The sequence below is a fragment of the Osmerus mordax genome, chromosome 5, assembly GCF_038355195.1.
Source record: "Osmerus mordax isolate fOsmMor3 chromosome 5, fOsmMor3.pri, whole genome shotgun sequence".
Classification (NCBI taxonomy): Eukaryota; Metazoa; Chordata; class Actinopteri; order Osmeriformes; family Osmeridae; genus Osmerus; species Osmerus mordax.
Genome location: NC_090054.1, coordinates 16,714,523 through 16,732,602, shown reverse-complemented (window position 1 = coordinate 16,732,602; position 18,080 = coordinate 16,714,523). Strand labels below are relative to the sequence as shown.

The 18,080-nt window shown below is 39.4% G+C and overlaps 1 protein-coding gene across 2 annotated transcripts; it reads right to left on the bottom strand.

Annotated features, from left to right (window-relative positions):
- Positions 1-453: 453 nt before the first annotated feature.
- On the bottom strand, positions 454-16,773 carry ret (ret proto-oncogene receptor tyrosine kinase). Of its 2 annotated transcripts, XM_067236364.1 has the most exons (21): positions 16,688-16,773; positions 16,499-16,611; positions 7,858-8,103; positions 7,184-7,483; positions 6,838-7,076; positions 6,541-6,736; positions 6,229-6,428; positions 5,748-6,030; positions 5,414-5,545; positions 5,213-5,323; positions 4,972-5,085; positions 4,615-4,871; positions 4,372-4,519; positions 4,084-4,191; positions 3,786-4,000; positions 3,582-3,704; positions 3,421-3,491; positions 3,180-3,317; positions 2,940-3,039; positions 2,432-2,579; positions 454-1,377 (listed from the first exon to the last, which is right to left on the bottom strand). In XM_067236364.1, the coding sequence occupies exons 2-21, from the start codon at positions 16,560-16,562 to the stop codon at positions 1,220-1,222; spliced, it is 3,351 nt and encodes a 1,116-aa protein (XP_067092465.1). In that variant the 5' UTR covers positions 16,563-16,611; positions 16,688-16,773; the 3' UTR covers positions 454-1,219. The 2 variants fall into 2 exon arrangements, with proteins under 2 accessions (XP_067092465.1, XP_067092464.1); XM_067236363.1 differs by having other exon boundaries at positions 16,499-16,723.
- Positions 16,774-18,080: the final 1,307 nt, after the last annotated feature.

Genomic DNA, 18,080 nt, shown 5'->3' with positions numbered 1-18,080 from the left:
AGAAATACCCTTTTCTTTTGACATTGTGTGTATATGACAGAAAATGTATTAAAAAACAGTTTTATAAAAGCGCCATAGATCCTTATATATCTGTGAGCAGACTCCCGTACTTTGCGTACATTGGATTTAAATACATGCAAGTGCCGCGTTCAAATGTAAGCAGTCAATGCTACTGAGATGAAAGATAATTGATGCAATACCTTAAGATCATTTTGGCTCCCCAGTCCGGGTTTATAAAAACTATTGAGCACACTTCCCACGGATATTTTGGTGCCCTGCAAATGTTAACATTAAGGTTTAGTGCTCTACTTTCCCATAGCTCAATATTCTAAGATTAATTTGCTATTTTTTGGCTTGCTTGTGTAAACCAATGTAATCATTGAGGAAGAAAAATGCAATTAAGCCTGTTATGTGTAAACAGACTGTGTATATTTCATTGTTTATTGACTGCAACAAAATCATATAATAACAATTATTAACACAAATGTATTTGCTGAACTATCATTTTTGCACAAAGATTGCCATTACATTGAATCATAAGGTGAACTGCAGTTTTACACTGGACATGCCACATTCTACATTTAGTATTATGTCCTTCGTACAGTAACACTATTTGATATTTTTGTGTTAAGATTTATTTAATTCAACATGGTTGTCTTATTTTCTTTGGCAAGTATAGTTGGAACTGTTGAGTACCACAACAAATGCAATGTTTACATTTTAAAGAACAATATTATATTAAGTAGAAACTTTACAGATGTTCAGATGTTTAAACTCAATGTTGTCTCTTTGTCAATCATCTCCAGAGATCTACGACTGGTGATGGTAAAGATGTGCCCTTTAATTCCGAGGATGGTACAAGATCTTCACAGTCGTACACTAATAATTGGAGGCTATTAGAAGCAGCACAGGCACTTGAAAGACAATTACATTGACATACAACCTGGTACAGTATATAGTCATGCAATGATACAATTTGGCCAACATGACCTTGAGGTAATGATCAACATACCAAACAGCTGCTTGAAGCATGGTCAATGTTGTATAGCCATTTTGCAGCAAAAAGACTTTATTATCCCCCAGTTTCCTTGGATTTGAATTACCCGTGCAACAGAAATAAAAGGGAACCAACTTTAGCATCATATTGTGTATGTACAGTTTTTATATAAATATACACATCTACCCAATTAGGAATCTTTTCTACAATGTTGATTTGCTTTTAACTATCAAGCTTGTCCACAATTTTTGCGGGTGAAGGCAACGCCATCCAGTTTGCATAAACACTATCATTGGCATATCTTGTAAAGACTGGGTTAGTGGCATCAAGTCTGTTGAGAGGTACCGGGCTCTTCTCAGGCCAGTTCGGGTATGACATGCCTAAAAATGAGAACATATCATTTTTCTGCACGGAGTAAATGAAATGTAGAGTGCAGACAGTAAGGCTCTCAAAAGAAACTCTGTTTTGGTCATGTTTGCCAAAAGACAATTTTATAATGGAACTCCAGACTAATGCGATACTAATGGAAAATTGTAAGTAGCGATGATCAATACGTTTTGCAGATGAGACAGATGCTGATTGTTCCTGCTATGAAAATTATATGAGCTATGAGGTGTCATATAAAATAAAAAAACACAACAACAACAACTGGTACATTACTGAATGTTGTGATCTGTCAATGGTATCCTTGGCTTATGCACCATCAATGTTGTTGAAGCAGATGTAGATTGCATCAAACAATAAACAACATGGACAATGTGTCACAGTTTTTTACCTGGTAATTAACTACCTCACTGACAGCCATTATATTGCTAAATACGTTTTATGTTATCAAGAGCTGAAATATTTGGTAGGAAGGCCCAGGGGAAACACATTTACAATGTTGATTCTCTCTGTTATCAATATTACCAGAGAGTTTGATTCAAAAGCCTTACTGTTTCTCTGTTCAACATTGAGGAATCAGATCATTTCACATCAAATTCAGATAAGTAAGACAGTTTGGAATCCAAACCAAATTATAAATAGTAATTTATTCAGCAAGGACCTGTTTCAAATGTTGCATTATTTTTTAAATAAAAAGTTGGGATCGTTGAAATGTGTATTGAAAAGCGAATTCCATTCCTTAATGAGTTATCCAACTGGCTATATGGAATAAAATAAGTATAGGAATGTTTTATATTTACAGATGTATGGTTTTTTTAGTCAGCTTTCGGGTACTGTACATCAGAAGCAGGTCCAAATAAATTCAGACACAAGATCCTCTTTTTCACTGATTCTCTCATTTTCTATGAAATGTGAGATTTTCAGATGTCAGAGAAGCATGCCTAGATCACAGACACACACATTTGTCTAAGGAAAGCCAATCACAACTTGCCAAAAAGAGAGCTTTTGTGTCCTGTCTCTAAAATCTAGTAAATGCATGGGAAATTCTACCATATAGCTTGTTTTCAATCCATGTGGAGGGAAGGGTTCGAGGGAGAGGGGCGTTATTACAGTCCACTAGAGGCGTGTCCTCTTCAGAGAGGGCATCGTCGTACAGCAGGGCATCAGCTGGCGTTGATGCTGCCAGGTCCAGGTAATCCTGGCAACAGGAGATCAACATCTGATTAAGCCAATCACCAGACAAAGAGAGAGGTGTGGCAAGTACAGACAAAAATAACCACAAGAGATAGCTTTGATTGGATTTCTAATTCTATGACAAATGGTACTTCAACTGGCCTCAATCAAAACCGCAACACAAGCCCATCCTTGCTAATTATATGTGTGTGCAGTCTAAGGACATGGGAAAATGAGAATGTTGTCTAGACATGAATTATGTTGGACATACAGAGTATGAGAGGGTTTATGTAATTAAGAATAAGAGTCTGTAAGTGCCATATAATTAGTGAATTACTATTGAAGACAGAAACAAGATCAATTATCTTTTTTTGTTTGAACCTACCCGGCTTTTCACCATCATCTTTTCAAGTTCTTTGCTGATGTCTGAAAACACTGGCCTCTTGTCTGACTCTTGTTTCCAGCATCGGAGCATCAGATTATACCTGCAAAGACACATGTAGCCCATGGTTGAAGTTGGAATCCTTTATAATCATCATCATAACCTCCAGATTGTACTATCCAGATTTTCAATAAAAAAAATTAGTAAACAGGAACGCAAGCTCCAAAATGAAAGTAAACTTACATTTCATCTGTGCAGTTCTCTGGTTTCTCCATCCTGTAGCCCGTTTTGAGGAGGTTAAAGAGGCGTTCAGGGGCAATACCTGGGTAGGGGTTTCCACCCAGTGTTACTATCTCCCACAGTAGCACACCAAAGGACCAGCTTGGAGGAGGTAAAGGAACTCATATAAGTATGACTTTTAACGGTTAAGGTTAGGGATAAAGTATGCATTCCCAAGTTTAAGTGGATGGTACAAACTACTTACACATCACTTTGTGTTGTGTAAATGTGATCAAACAAGGACTCTATTGCCATCCATTTGACTGGGATTCGACCCTAAAAAGAAATAGAACCATTCAGCTTTGTTCCTAGTACATAAACTACAATTCAGATTTCATAATGGCTTTCTGAAAATGCTTGCCTTACCTTGCTCCTCTTTACATATGAGTCTTCTTCATAGACGTCTCGGGACAAGCCAAAGTCGGAAATCTTCATCTTACGCCCCTCTGCAACCAAGACGTTTCTTGCAGCGAGGTCCCTGTGGACAAGCTGTAGGACAACAGTACTCAATTCAATTTTTTGGAGCCAAAGGATTTTCAGGTTAATTTTCAATTAAGCTAGTGACTATACCTTCATCTCCGCCAAGTACTGCATACCCCTGGAGATCTGCCAGGCGAAGGAGATCAGGTCACCCATAGTAAGTGCCCTCTCGTCTGGGTTCTCCAGGTAGCTGGAGTTGCGGTTGGCATCGCCGCTCATGTAGCTGGGCCCGACCTTTCTACTCTCACGGAGGAAGTTGCGTAGCGATCCATACTTTGCATACTCCACAATCAGGTACAATGGTCCTGGGTGGGGTATCACAGCCATTAAGAAGACACTCAGATGAAAAACATGCAGGTTGTCAAAGAGGAGGAAAATTATGCCTTACCATCCTGACTGCAAGCTCCATACATCTTTATGACGTGTGGATGGTTTACTTGCTTCAGTAAAGTGAATTCTGACAGCAGATCACGGAGCTCGCTATGTGAGGCATGTTCTGTGAAAAAATGGAAGGATTGACAAATATACATGGAAATATACAGTGTTACATTTTTTTTGCAAACAGTGATGAATATAAGGTATTGCAGCATGTGCAGTTGCTTTTGTACTCAGTGTACAAAATGTCAGCCATATTATTACTTCCCAGTCTGTCTGCACTCTGTCTGCTTCATCTTACCTTTAAGCATTTTCACAGCCACTGTGGTGTAACCAGCCTTTCCTTTGAGACGGAAAGCAGTCGCCTTGACAACTTTCCCAAACTCCCCTTCTCCTAAGGTTTTACCCAGCACCAGGTTTTTACGAGGGAATTCCCACTTGGGATCCTCCTGTTAAAACAATAGAGAATCACTTTTAGAGCCTAGTTCTCGTTCATTGTATTTTCCACCTAGTTTTAGAACTGACCCATTCGTTTAAAGCTTACAGGTATTTTGAATGTGTCGATGGCCACTTGGTTCTCCATGGAGTCCAGAGAGCCGCGTCGTACATTGTTAGCAGAGTAACTGATAGGGTAAGACTGGGCCGGCCGACGGAAGGTCATCTCAGCTGAGGCTATAGGCGGCTTGGGAGAGTTCTTGTGGTAACGATGGATGAAGTAGGAGGAGAGGAGGATGGAGACTATGAAGGAGAGCAGCACGGCAGTGGCGATGATGGTCTTACACATATCGTCACATATGGCTTCTGAGAAAGACAAGGCAGAGAGAGGAGTATCAGGGGAGGCGTTTTGGGATAGGCTGTGTGGACTGTAAAAGAAGACAAGGTTTGAATGTGGTGAACTTACCTTCAACATCGTCTTTTTCACAATAGCATTTCTCAGAGTAGCAGTAGCAGGTTCCATAGCCAGCTTTGATGCCAAACATCAAGCCTTTTTCGTGACCTCCGATTACAGGTTCACCTTTGTGAAGACACAAATATGCACAGAATTCAAATTCATAGTTAATATTATTTTCTTAAAAAATGTCTTTCTTTCACAAAAAGTCAAATTAGAAGACACATATTCATGAACTTCAGTTGTTTCTTACCAGTGCAGTCCTGTGGACATATCGACATGTCCTTGATCTCAATAGCATCACATAAGCCATCAGGACAGGTATGAAGGTCTGGAGAGCAGGTGGAATAACTCTCTGATATTCCTGAGGTAAAGGGAAAATTATTTGATTCAGTGTTTTGACATTAACCAGTGGAGGCTATCAGGAGCCTTTCTTGAACCACGTATGATATACCTTTTTCTGTGCCCTGCCTCCACTGGCACCTCCCTGTGGTGGCGCCCAGACCTCTGATTGCCTCGCAATCCCCTCGCTGTCTTCCTTCCGCACATGACAGTGAGCGCTGGTCCTGTAGAGACTGCCTGTGTGCTATAAAATACAAACCTCATTACAGACTGTACAGTGAATGTGTGTACTGTGTGAATCACCATACTGTGGCTGTCAACTAGGCTATCAAAAAGCATCAATACAAATACAGCAACCAAAAACAGATACTTTCATCCTTTAAGTGTAATCTAATTGGCAACTCACAACAGCTGCAGTCTTTATTATTGCCATCCTGTACACGTACCTTCTCCATCAAGTACTATAAGTATTTGAGTGCTGGCCTGCAGTTGGTTCTGCTGCTCCTGGGCAACCACAGAGTATTGCAGGTCCTGGCACTCTGGTCGGCCCAGTGCCTCAGAGTCATTCACATACAGCACTCCCGACACGTCCCTCAGGCTCTGGGCTATGCTAATGGCGGCATAACAGGCCTGCATGTCAGCAGAAACATTCTTCTCTGCTATCTCTAGCCGGTACGTGACATTGATGCCCTGAAACTTCAGGCAGTTGTCCACACACACTCTACCAACCTGAAAAGAGATGTAACATAAATTGTTAGAGAAAGATAAATTATCACATTGAAAGGGTTGATTTAAGATCTTGGAAAATTCCAATTATTTTGGGGGTGGCTACTTTAATTTGAAAAAGAAACCCCCAAAACATAAAACATTTTTCTAGCCTCGAATGCTAAATATATTTCCATTGTTGTGGTGTGGAACATCAGATACCTGGGCATAAACAGAGGATCTGCGTGTCAGTGGGAAAAGATAGGTGACATTGGTGAAGCGGATAGGAACGGGTATGATGGTGATGTTGTAGTGCAGCATCACTGTTCCGTCAGGACCAGGGTAGGTGGTGTCATTGACCAGATAGGGAAGCTGGAAGGTACGATTCTCTGTCACAGACAAGCTCCGATTGAGTTTAAGCCCTGGATACCCACAGAAAAAGGAGCAAGTGTGGTTTATTCAATATCACAATAATGCACATTTGATATCATTTTATCACATCGTGTCACTGTGGAATTTATTGGAATTACTCACTGTATTCATGAACTGTCCCTCGAACGTTGCCAAACATGCTCTTTTCTTCTCTGAAGGTATGTTCTACAGTGAATGCTTCTCTTATCCATATGTCATTTGTCAACATATTACCAACCAACCAATTCTGACTATCGTCTTTGGGGTAAGTAGCCGTTGTGTCTCGATCATATACAGTTAAGTTGCCGAAAACTCCTCCCTGCGAAACCAAAGAGAAAATGCAAAATCGTTAAGACATATTTATAAGAGATACAATTCGAAGTTTCTTAAACGTTATGACGTGCCGTGTACGAACTGTACCTCAATGCGATTGAACTCGATCACGATCTCATCTGTGTCTGTTCCATTTACATATGGTGCGTTGTCATCTTCGTCATAGATGCTAACCAGAAGTGGAACAAAGTGCTTGCTTAGGGTCTCCTCGGTCTGGACCACGCAGACGAGCATCAGGCGATACATCTCCCTCTCCTCGCGGTCCAACGGAGCGGTCACCAGCAACTCAGTGGTGTTCTCATTAACAGCAAACGGTGCTGGGACCTCTGCAGCACCAGAAAGGTAAGAGGGATGCCAACCTGAGAATCAGCATTGTAACAGCAGGATGAATAATGATGACTCGTAGACAATGTAGATAGAAGCATGGCTGCACCTGATTCAACGCTGTAGGAGATGGTGTAGTTGGGGCAGATGTTGAGCCTGGAAAGGGGCCTGAGCTGAAGAAGTGACCCTGGGAATCTGTTCTCTTTGATGTGGAGGTTTAAGTTGTGGTCAGGGAAGCACAGCTTCTCCATCTTGGTTTGGCCACAAAGGGGCACTGTGGCGTTGACAAAGGTCAGGGTGACCACGGTCCGGTCAGAGGGCAGACCATAACAACGGTGCTTCTGGTCAGGTTTGGGGGTTTGGGGGGTGACACTCAGGGTCAGCTTCCACACTGACACAGAGCTCTTATCTGATGAGACACACAGCCATAACAAGACCAAAACCCAATTTTAATCTCACACAGTGCTTTTCTTGATGACAAAGCACTTCCTACTCTTTTCAATTACATTACTGCCCAGAATGCAGATTTCTGAAAATGACATATCACTTTTACGCAACAGCATTATTTGTATGCCAAAGGTAAAGCAGCCTATCAATTCTAGCGTATATATCATATTTTAATAGTGACTTGTTAATAGTACTGAAACACTAAGCAGTTAAATAAACAACTGAAAGACAGCATGCACAATGGTATTGAGTAGTCTACATAGTCACGCAATGACACTTACAAAATGATCAACAATCCATGAGAAAGAAAAATCTAAGATTCTATCTTTAACTTACAGGGAGAGTAAAAATCATTCCATTCCAGGGTTTTATTCATGTACAGAACTCCTGTGGTCTCATCCATGTGGAACCATGTGCTGTAGTATGGAGCCTTCATGGGGTTGGTCCAGCACAAGTGGAAGTGGGGCCTCTCAGAGTCACTTTCCGGCATGGAGTGGACCTGGAGTACAGGTGTCCCTGCAGCCTGCCCTACGTAAATGGTCTCTGCATACGGTTTCTGCGGGAAGTATAGACCAGCAGATTCTGTGAAGAGATGAAGAAAGTACACGGGTAAACACATGTTATTTGACATAACTAAACATATTTTGCTCTAAAGATCTCTGGAACTATTCAAGAATGGAGCTACGGTAGGAAGTTCAGTGCAGACTGTAGTATATAAACAATGGTACAATGCTTTTTGCAATGTTTTTTCCTCTGAAGATTGAAACTTGGATGCTGTCTGATGAAGGAAACAAATCAGATTTGGAACTTGTTGCCTCACATCACAAGTCCTTCTTTGTCTCTGCTAACGCATCATGATTTCATTCACATCATGCCGTCCATACTTCTAATAATTGTTTGAGCCTTGCTAAAATCTTTCATTGTTACATTATGCTGAGCTGACCGATGGTGTGCATATCCATTATCTGGAGTCTCTATTTAGATTTTCTAATTAGGCAACAATACCTGTCATATGACAATAAAGTTGATGCAATCAGGTGACTGGATTCCAATTACTTATATATAACAAACAACAGGTTTAGAATTTGGTTTATTGAAATATATGACACTTGTCAGTCCACGGAAATTGAAAAGGGTCTCAAATGACACCCACACAGCACTTTTAATGAATTTCTCATATGGTCAATGAGATGTGGTTTCCAATTCTCCTTGGCTTCACCTTGGGATGTTTAATTATGGGGTAAAACATGATACTGTGAAGAATGAATCATTACCTGCTGGGGTTATGGGGGTGGGAGCTAATCTATAAAGCGCAATAGCAGGCTGCATGTTTTACAGGAAAATGGAGATGTGAGTGTTGTAATTATATCCCTGTTGTGTTCCTGTCCGTCGTCGGTGGTTGGCCATTTAGGGAACGTACTAATGTTATTAGCAGACAGTGAAACTAGATTTTCTATTTCTGTCGGTGCAGTTGAAGCCCCGGCTCTGGTTTCAGACATTGATTTAATTTAGTTGCTCATGGATGACAGGAGGTTGGATGGATGGATAAAATGTGACCTGTCTTCCTGAAGGATATACACTCAGGAAAGTTATTTCCCCCTTTATTAAAACCTTTCTGAGGCAAAAACAAACAACTCAGTTAGTTTGCTAAATCCATTCAAAATTCCATTCAGGCAATTGGATTCAATTTCATTCTCTCAAATTAGATAGGTGAACACTATCCACTTCCTAAATCTTAGCATAAACATAGCTATTTCATTACATCCTGTGTGCTTGAAAATAGACTAATGGATCAAGATACAGAACACTGCTCAGAGAGTTTAAGATGCCTTGCTTTGCAATTCAACAAAACAAAATCTCTACATATATCTTAGTTTAAAATTGTTAATATAAATTAATATATTGCAAGGTCTTTAGTAAATCCATCAGAAAGCACAATATCATTGCAGTTAATGTAAGCAAAATTTATGACAAGATGTAACCTTCATTAACTGCTTAGATGCATTAATAATCAATTTTCATCCTGCTTGCTCCCAGCAACATTCAGTGACCATCAGAGGGAGACATATCTCTACCACCAGATCAAGGATATGAAGCAGACCACCAGGAAAGGATCCAGTTCAGGACACATGATACTGTCAGTACGATAAAACAATGATGACTAAATGCCATTTCCCACAGACTGTATTAAGGTCTTAAAGCATTTGGGCTCAGTGCTAGTATTACTTCTAAACATTCTTAGCATACATTCATGTTAATTCAAAGCTTTAGCAGAGTGTAGATGACCACTGTATCTGGACTAGGATCTAGGGTGACACTGTAAATCTGTGGTACCGGTGGTATTACAAGTGAGGGCTGACTTTGGTTTAAAGCTTGCCACAGTGAATCGTATGCTATACAATTCATTTGTATAATTCAAAATTCAATTTATTTCCAGGACTCAAGCCAACAGAGGGTAAGCAGTTTATATCTAAACTAATTAATCGAATGGATTAAGCACGACTCTAAGCAAATCCAGTCTTTGCTCTGTGATTCTATGAAGGTCTTTCCTGAATGACTCATGACTTCTCCTAAATGCAGCACTTTCATAACTGAACTTAAGAAATGTTCAATGTTACTCATATACAGTGACAGATGTGATCATGACTGTGACCTCTTATAACCATGTCAAGGGCAATGACTGCCAAAGTCTAATGAAATCTGTTTATTGATTTCAGTTTAAAGAAACGAGGGAAGAGTATGTGGGAGGATTCCTCGATATCTTTGAAGTGTTATAGACCTTGGTGGACTATGTTATTACATATAAACTGTAAAACTCATACTAGAGACTAAACAGATGAGTAAAAAAAAATCTTGAAAACACAGTGGAAAGATAATAATCCAGGATATAAACAAAAGCAGAAAACATGGCTGCGTGTTGTTATTTACAGGGCCTGAGGATTTGTCTGAGCTGACTGAGTGGGACGTCCTATCCGCCATCCAGGAGGACAAAGACTGGAACTCAATTAGCTCACCATGCACATCACCGGAGAGATTTACCATCTATGAGCTCATGTCCTGGAGTGAGCCTCAGTAGTTTCTCTTCCCTATTTACTAATCTGTCTGAGAACACAACTGGAGACAAACACTGGAGCCAGATCTCCCACCTAGAATTCCTTATTGAAAATCCACCACAAGTCCTTCACTGACAACGATACCCGACCTCACTGCTGCAGTAGCCTTGTTGTGGCTGGCAGCTGGCAGTGGTCTTGAGATTGGGAATGAGTTCTGAGGGAGGAACAAAGCCTGTGCCCTTTCAAGGTCAATGCTTCATGCATCTGTCCCCAGTAACGACCGGTTGGGGAGGGGAATATCTAGCAGCTGACCAATCAATATCAGTTCTAATCAACAGTCAGGCTGATTGTTTTTAATTGATGAGATAGACTAGAAGCACCCTTACCCTAACCCTTGCACATGTACAATCATTAATGAGAACAGAAAATAGGGCTTACTTTATATTGTGCACGGTATAGAAATAACCAGGAACTAAAATCTATTTACTTTATTATGGTTTACAAAGAATAATTAATCCATTCGCACACAGTGAGCAAACACAAGTAAGGGACATGTTTGCCACTCATATCAAGTTCAAATGAAACTGTCATAATCACTCTGAAAGCTGCAATGATCACTCTGTTCCCAAAGATGAAATAGTTATGAGAATCATTACTAAGGCTCTCTGCAATGATTCAATTAACTAAAAGGCTGCAAATCAATTGATGCAAGTTATTATTGATTACCTTGTTTTTATAACCAGACAATTCAAACCATTTCTGGTTTGAATTGTCAGTGTGCAAGATTGCTTTGTCATGAAATGATGATGCTTTTTGGTTTTATTGTTAATAAAAATGGTTAATAGTTGAGCAGAACATCTGATGTTTACACACTTTAGGTCCGTGGCATGATAAATAATGACAACATCATAAATTTAGCCAATCAAACAAATCCGTAATATGATAGAAACTATATACTACGCATACTCATTTAAATAACAGTAACGTTAACGTCAACTACTACTACTACTAATATTAATACTTCCTAATTATAATAACAATAAGTAGTTAGTAAGTTGGTGTCTTACATAGAATGTATTTGCTTGGAATACTGTAAGAAGATGGACTCCAGGTGGATCACTAAAACCATGATACATACCGTAACATAATAATCAATTATTCCCATAATGTAATCCAATTATCTTTCAGAGATTACAAGAGCCGAAAAGCAATGTACCATGTTCATCAGTCATCAAGAAATCTAATATAACATCTCCTTAGGGGTTCGGTGGAACTGCAAATTCAGTTTCAGAATTCACATGGGAACGACTTGGACATTAAAAATTGAACAACACATCACACAGCACAGCAGATGGAGTTTGATGTCATAATCATTAGACCACTGTCGTTAAATGTTCTGATACACATCACTGCTGCCGTAAACTTGGTGAATTCAAACAGGAAGTATGCATGATCAGAGTTAAGCAAAGATCATTGCTGCTATTTAACCTTTTCCTAAATAGCTTAACTTCTCCCAGATTTTGCGTCAGGATAAACACAGACACCGCTTCCATATTCACGAGCATCTGACCTTTATAATTAAGCTTCTGAATGTATTATTTTTCTTAGGTTAACAGTAAAAAGTTACAATAAATATTTTTTACTCATATAACTGCATTTCCCACTAAATAAGTAAACACCACATTTACAGCAATCTCAATAGTCCCAAGGGTCAAACAGCCACTGTAAGGACATGATGACATCAAGACCTTCCAACACCCATCTCTGACCTGCAGTCTGAATGTGAGAGAGACATAACGAGCCTAGTCTTTGCATTGTTCATTGCTGTAAATGATCGGTCAAACACAGCATGCATCACTGGCCACTGGAAAATAACTTGTCAAGACCCACGTGAAAAAAGAGCACTAAATGCCCTGAGGAAACAATTTCAATCAATGTCTCCTTGTCCTTCCACCAAAGCAAATTAGATTCTGCCCATGCATGGAAGGGGAATGTGACCCTTTCCTGACTAGGGGATCAGAGAAGACAGTGGGGAAGGTAATGTTTTACTGTTGCTCTTGTATGGTAGCAGATAGAGGAGAAACAGCTTTCCAGACACTGAGGCTGGGCTTAGAGGACAGTCAGCCAATTAAATATCCTCCAAGGTGTCCGTCCTTGAGACAAAGGAGTAATTTAGTCCCTCTGAATTACTCAGGATTTTTGGGTGTATTTGCTCATGGCTATAATCTTATCCATTTTACAACAGCAAAAAGTGGAATCACATTAAGTTGCTGGTGTGCCTGTGTGATAAGGTTCAACATATGGATGTTCTGGACTTACTGACCCTAGGGCTGAACAGGCAAGACCTGGATCTAGAAATCATCAGTAAAACAGTAGCAAGACTTACAGAGAGTGAAATTTTGAATATTTTAGTTGTTGCTATAGTACCCTACTTTAAGAAATTATCCAATGTGAAATATATAGACTAAGCTACACAAGTAAACTAAAACAGAAACGGTAAACACTCTTAGAAATAACTGTATGCCTGTGGTGTTTTCAATTACACTAAAAGAAACTTAGTGACAGCAAGAGTGGAAAATTTTGAAGATTTATAATATAACTGTGAGCAACCCAAGACACAAGCTTAACTAAATCATATAATGTAATAAGGGCTTAAATCAAATAGCACCATGTATCAAATGAGATTTATTGGTCTGGTCCTTCTCAAAAGCAATGAATGCTGATGAAAATGATTGCGCTAATGCAAGGAAGAGAGCCAGCTAAAGCGACTGCTAACACAGCATCCTCAAGGATGTGAAGGCGATCACTGGCAATTACCAATCAGGTTAAGGTTTCCAAGGTCAGAGGGCATGACAGGGTCATCAATACAAAAACAGGGTCATGGTAGCATGTCCACAGATCAATGCTTTTACATAAAAACATCCTTTTCTCCTTGTGCTCCTGTAGATGATAAAGTAGATACAAAAGAAATGGATACAAGGACAGATCCATATATATCCATGTAGTGCTAAGGAAAAGTGCACAGTACATGTCCTAAATGGAATAGGCTGTATTCATCATAGCAAAAGGAAGGGTCAACTGAGGTAACCCTAGCTAAACTTTGAACCAACAACTGTTCATGTGCATTTTGAATGAACATCAACATATTGGTTTCATCTTGAAATTGTAGTATTAAAATCTGAACACTCAATATGAGTTACTGAAGAACTAAACATAGGAATCCCAAATTCCAAACACAACCATTTGACTTTGGTGCCCTAGATAGCTAGTGTTGCTTTAAATCTAAATGTCACAACAAGGATCATTATTTACGTCAAGCAAATACTGGGATTTCATTTAATATAAAACAATAAAACAGCTATAAGTCTTTACTATGATTAGAAAAGCACATTCATAGTTGCACACAAAATGGGTTATAAAATCATTGCATATAACATATGATCATGAACAGATTAAGATGCATCCTTCATTGTATCGACATGGTTGATTTGACTTAACCTATATGCTTGCATTTACACAAATTCACCCAATATGGATCCTTCCCAATCATGATCAGACATTTAACACATACTATTTACTCTTTATTCAAGCTGTGTTTCATAAAATGTTTTATGAGGTATCTTCACTGACTTCTCCCCCTGCACTCTGCTGAGCATGTACTTCCGTGCAGGCACCATTTCAACACAGATGGGCATTACACAGGCATTGATCTTCAATTTCCTTTGTGTGATTACCTCAGCAGGAGTCACCATGTAGATTACCAGTAATTTGCTATGTGGGACCACTAGATTCTTCAGTGTATCAAAACAATACTTAGAACGTGTTTGTTATATTGTATAAAAGTTCCAGAGAAGATCACAAGTAAGAACTTGTTGAGAATTACTGAGAAATCCAAACAGATAGATTTTACAATAATGACCTTTGGGTCAAGTGACATTCAATTAACCTCATACAAAAGGATAGAATATTTTGTGAAGGTGTTATGGTGAATGTCTTTTAAGGTAATTGTTGTTTGGTAACATAGCCATAAAAGTGGGAACTAATGATGGCTGGTTATTTTTTGAGGAAAAGGGCACGTTTCCAAAGTTTGCTTGGGAAAAGATATTGGTCTGTTAGTCATATACAAATTCTGTCACCAGAGAAAGAAAAAATTCTCAAGATAGAGAAAGCATTATATATTGACTAACTAAAAGAAATGCAGACTCGCTTATATATGAATATCATCAAACTGTATTGTACAGCATCAAATTTACAAAAAAATGAATTGATTGTCTTTTGAGAGAGGGGTTAAAGCTTAATGTGTTCCCAGAACAGTGCCTTCTATTGTTTAACAGGCAATATTTCCCTACAAGAAAACAAACACTTGATGTTTGCTCAGAGACAGACGCACCTGCCGCACACCTGCCCCCAGACTTGCAGAGCGCGAAGAGCTTTTGTTTTCCACAGATCCGCAGGTGAAGAACATGCATCCATCGTATTAATACCGGACATGGATTTCAGCACCTCTGTATTACACCATGATCAAAATGGTTCACAAGATCAATAAACAATAAATCAATATACACGCAAATTGAGATACATTTGTTGATGTCTTCCGGTTAGGAACTACTATTTATGACAATTTTATGACGACGCATTTGGACCAAAGTAAGTAGGCAAATTCCAGCTCCTTAAAAACCATTTTGCCACGATTTACCATCGCATGTTCTCTGCTGATTAAGGCAACTCCAACATAATAATTTTGTAAAAAACAACACACAAAATGCCTACTGATTTTACAATTAAAACCAACCAAAGAACATTGTACCAAAATCATTAAAATGTGCACTGTACATCATTAGTTATGACTATATTACCAAGGATTTTATAGTTTACTGATAGACTCTAGGTGCGTGACCTTCCAATGACCAAATATTCAATTCAAAACACTGTAACGATTAACAGACACAGACGTCAAAACACAAAAACAAATTGAATAGCCAGAGTATCCTATACCTACATGCTTCTAACTGTAATAGGCTGACTAGAAATAGATATAGGCTGTCAAGAATCCCAACATTTTACACAATGGTCTATATTTGAACGGCCATCCCGTTTCACAGACCTCACATTAAGATTCACACACACGTAGGCCATGAGTTAAGCTTTATATATAGTCTGTTTGGGGCGAGAGTGTTGGTTCAGTTGGGTAGCAGGATTGAAAATGGGATTATAATATTATGATATATAGCTGCATGCATTTCACTCTGGGAGACCATGTGCCATGCCATGCATAGCATGATGTGAGAGGGCAACGTTTTCGTACCATATGGGCCTAGTATTTACCATTGTATTTAGGCTACACCACGCAGGGCTTTCCAGAACCCCCAAAATGTAAACAATAAATGTTTGAAGCAAATCGTGATGATAAAATAAGCTAAAGGGAAGAGTTAATTTGCTTAAATCCTCAGAACTTTTGTAGCTACGGATATACAGCAATTTAAGTATTGGGGTCACACTGCATGGGAAAATGCATCTAGTAGGCTATCGCTCAAAAGATGAAAACAGAAACATGGGTGAAAAATGCTTTCAAAAGTTCATTTACACACAACACTCAAGCACCACAGTTACAGTCCCTGACTGCAATAGCAACAAATTATATAGATCAAAATAATGTATAAATAGAAGCACAAATTGGGTTCTAATTTAAACTTTTTGCATACATCAACTTCTGCTCACGTCTTGCAATTGATCAACGATAAATAAGTCGATTACGAACAGATTCAGTTAATTTCTAAAGATAATTTAGACATTATGTTCTTCAAATAGACTACTGTAGACTTTCAGAAATCGTTTCAACTATGTTTCTGCCATTATAGTAATATGGGAGGGGTATGTAGCCTAATAAACGCTATAAAGCTTAATTGAAGTTAATTGCCCCTTACCTTTACATCCCAACAGGAAGATGAAAACGATGTTTCCCAGTAAGAAACCACACGTTGGCCCCATAATCACCAACCATAAGTAAAAGTTTCAGTTCGAATAAGCAAAACCGTCCCTATAGATACAGAATACAGCCAGAGTAAACGATCAGTTCCCCGTACGCAGCTCAGAGCAGCCGATGAAGTACTCACTGAGAGCGTCCCATTGATGGGCTGGTCTCTGCAGCTTTTGCTGCTTGACCGACTGTAGCGATGTTCTGGGGGAGGATCAAATCAGGCTAATATGCTGCGATGTATTTTCCGGTCCACCCGGAGCAGTACAAGCACGATACCATCTCCAGGAAACTAAAAAACTAAAAAATATTTAATACAAAGAGTCACCTCGTTATCATTTGACAGTGATTTACAGATTGCAATTTCTGGACCTCGTAACTATTGAAAAGGTAGTCAATATTTCGTGGTTCTCAGTAATCCTGTGGCCAATAACCTACTTGATTGTACCTCCTACTTTATTGGGACAATTCCTTAAAACCATAGAATGTTCTACAGTATTAAAAAAGAACTTTGGCCAATAGCACTGAAATGTATAATTCAAATATTAATTATTCGTTTCAAGTCAAGCCAATTGTGATTTCATTTAATAGATCTTATGAAGCAATGTTTCATCAATAAATAACTGATATTAAAGCCACACCCACGGTGTAGGCTACCCCAACTGGCACGACACCTGAACTGACGCCAAGATCTTGGCAGCAGCTATGGCTAGCTATATAGGGTGCAATGTCCAACTCAGTTGGTGAATATTGATGTTCCAAAATATTGGAGTGTAGACCTAATCTCTTACAACCAAGAGGCATATTGTCTCTCTGGTATCATATTATAATAACTACCACGTAGAGCAACAACGTTAATGAAACCCAAAATGACTCTTTTCTTTGCTAGCCTGTGCTTGTGACTAGAAGCTGTGCTTTGTCTGCAGTGTGTGACCAAGACCAGTGGTTATCCTCAGACTGGGGAGTGCTAGCAGGGTTGAAGGCTGCCTCTAAGTGTGGGAACCCTCCCAGGCCGGCTGATTATCTTGGCTTCTTTAGAGTGATGCATTACTCTGCCCTCAGGGCAGGGCACCAGTCAATCACACAACAATCACTACAATCAATGTCAGTGTGGGCAGCAAAACACCAGAGCACAGTCATGGGAAGTTAGAGCAATCAACAACTATTACAACTATAACACATACAATCAACCAGATATTCTTTGTTAGCATATCAATATTTCAGATTTCAGAAACATTGATGGTTTGCTCTCATGTGTAGAGGTCTTAGATAATTGGAGGTACTGTATCCAGTTGAAAGGGACCACTATATATTCCTTCCACAGAAGTTGCACACAGGGGCGCCGCTAAGAATCTGTGGCCCCATGAAGATATTGGACTCTGCCCCTCCCCCATTTTGGTTTGGTCTGTTTTTTCATTCAACACATTTTCATTCCAAGCTTTTCGAGGGCCCCATCTCCATTGGGGCCCTGGGTTGTCAGATCCACGTTTCCCCCCAGTTTGACGACCCTGGTTACACCAGATACTCCTAGG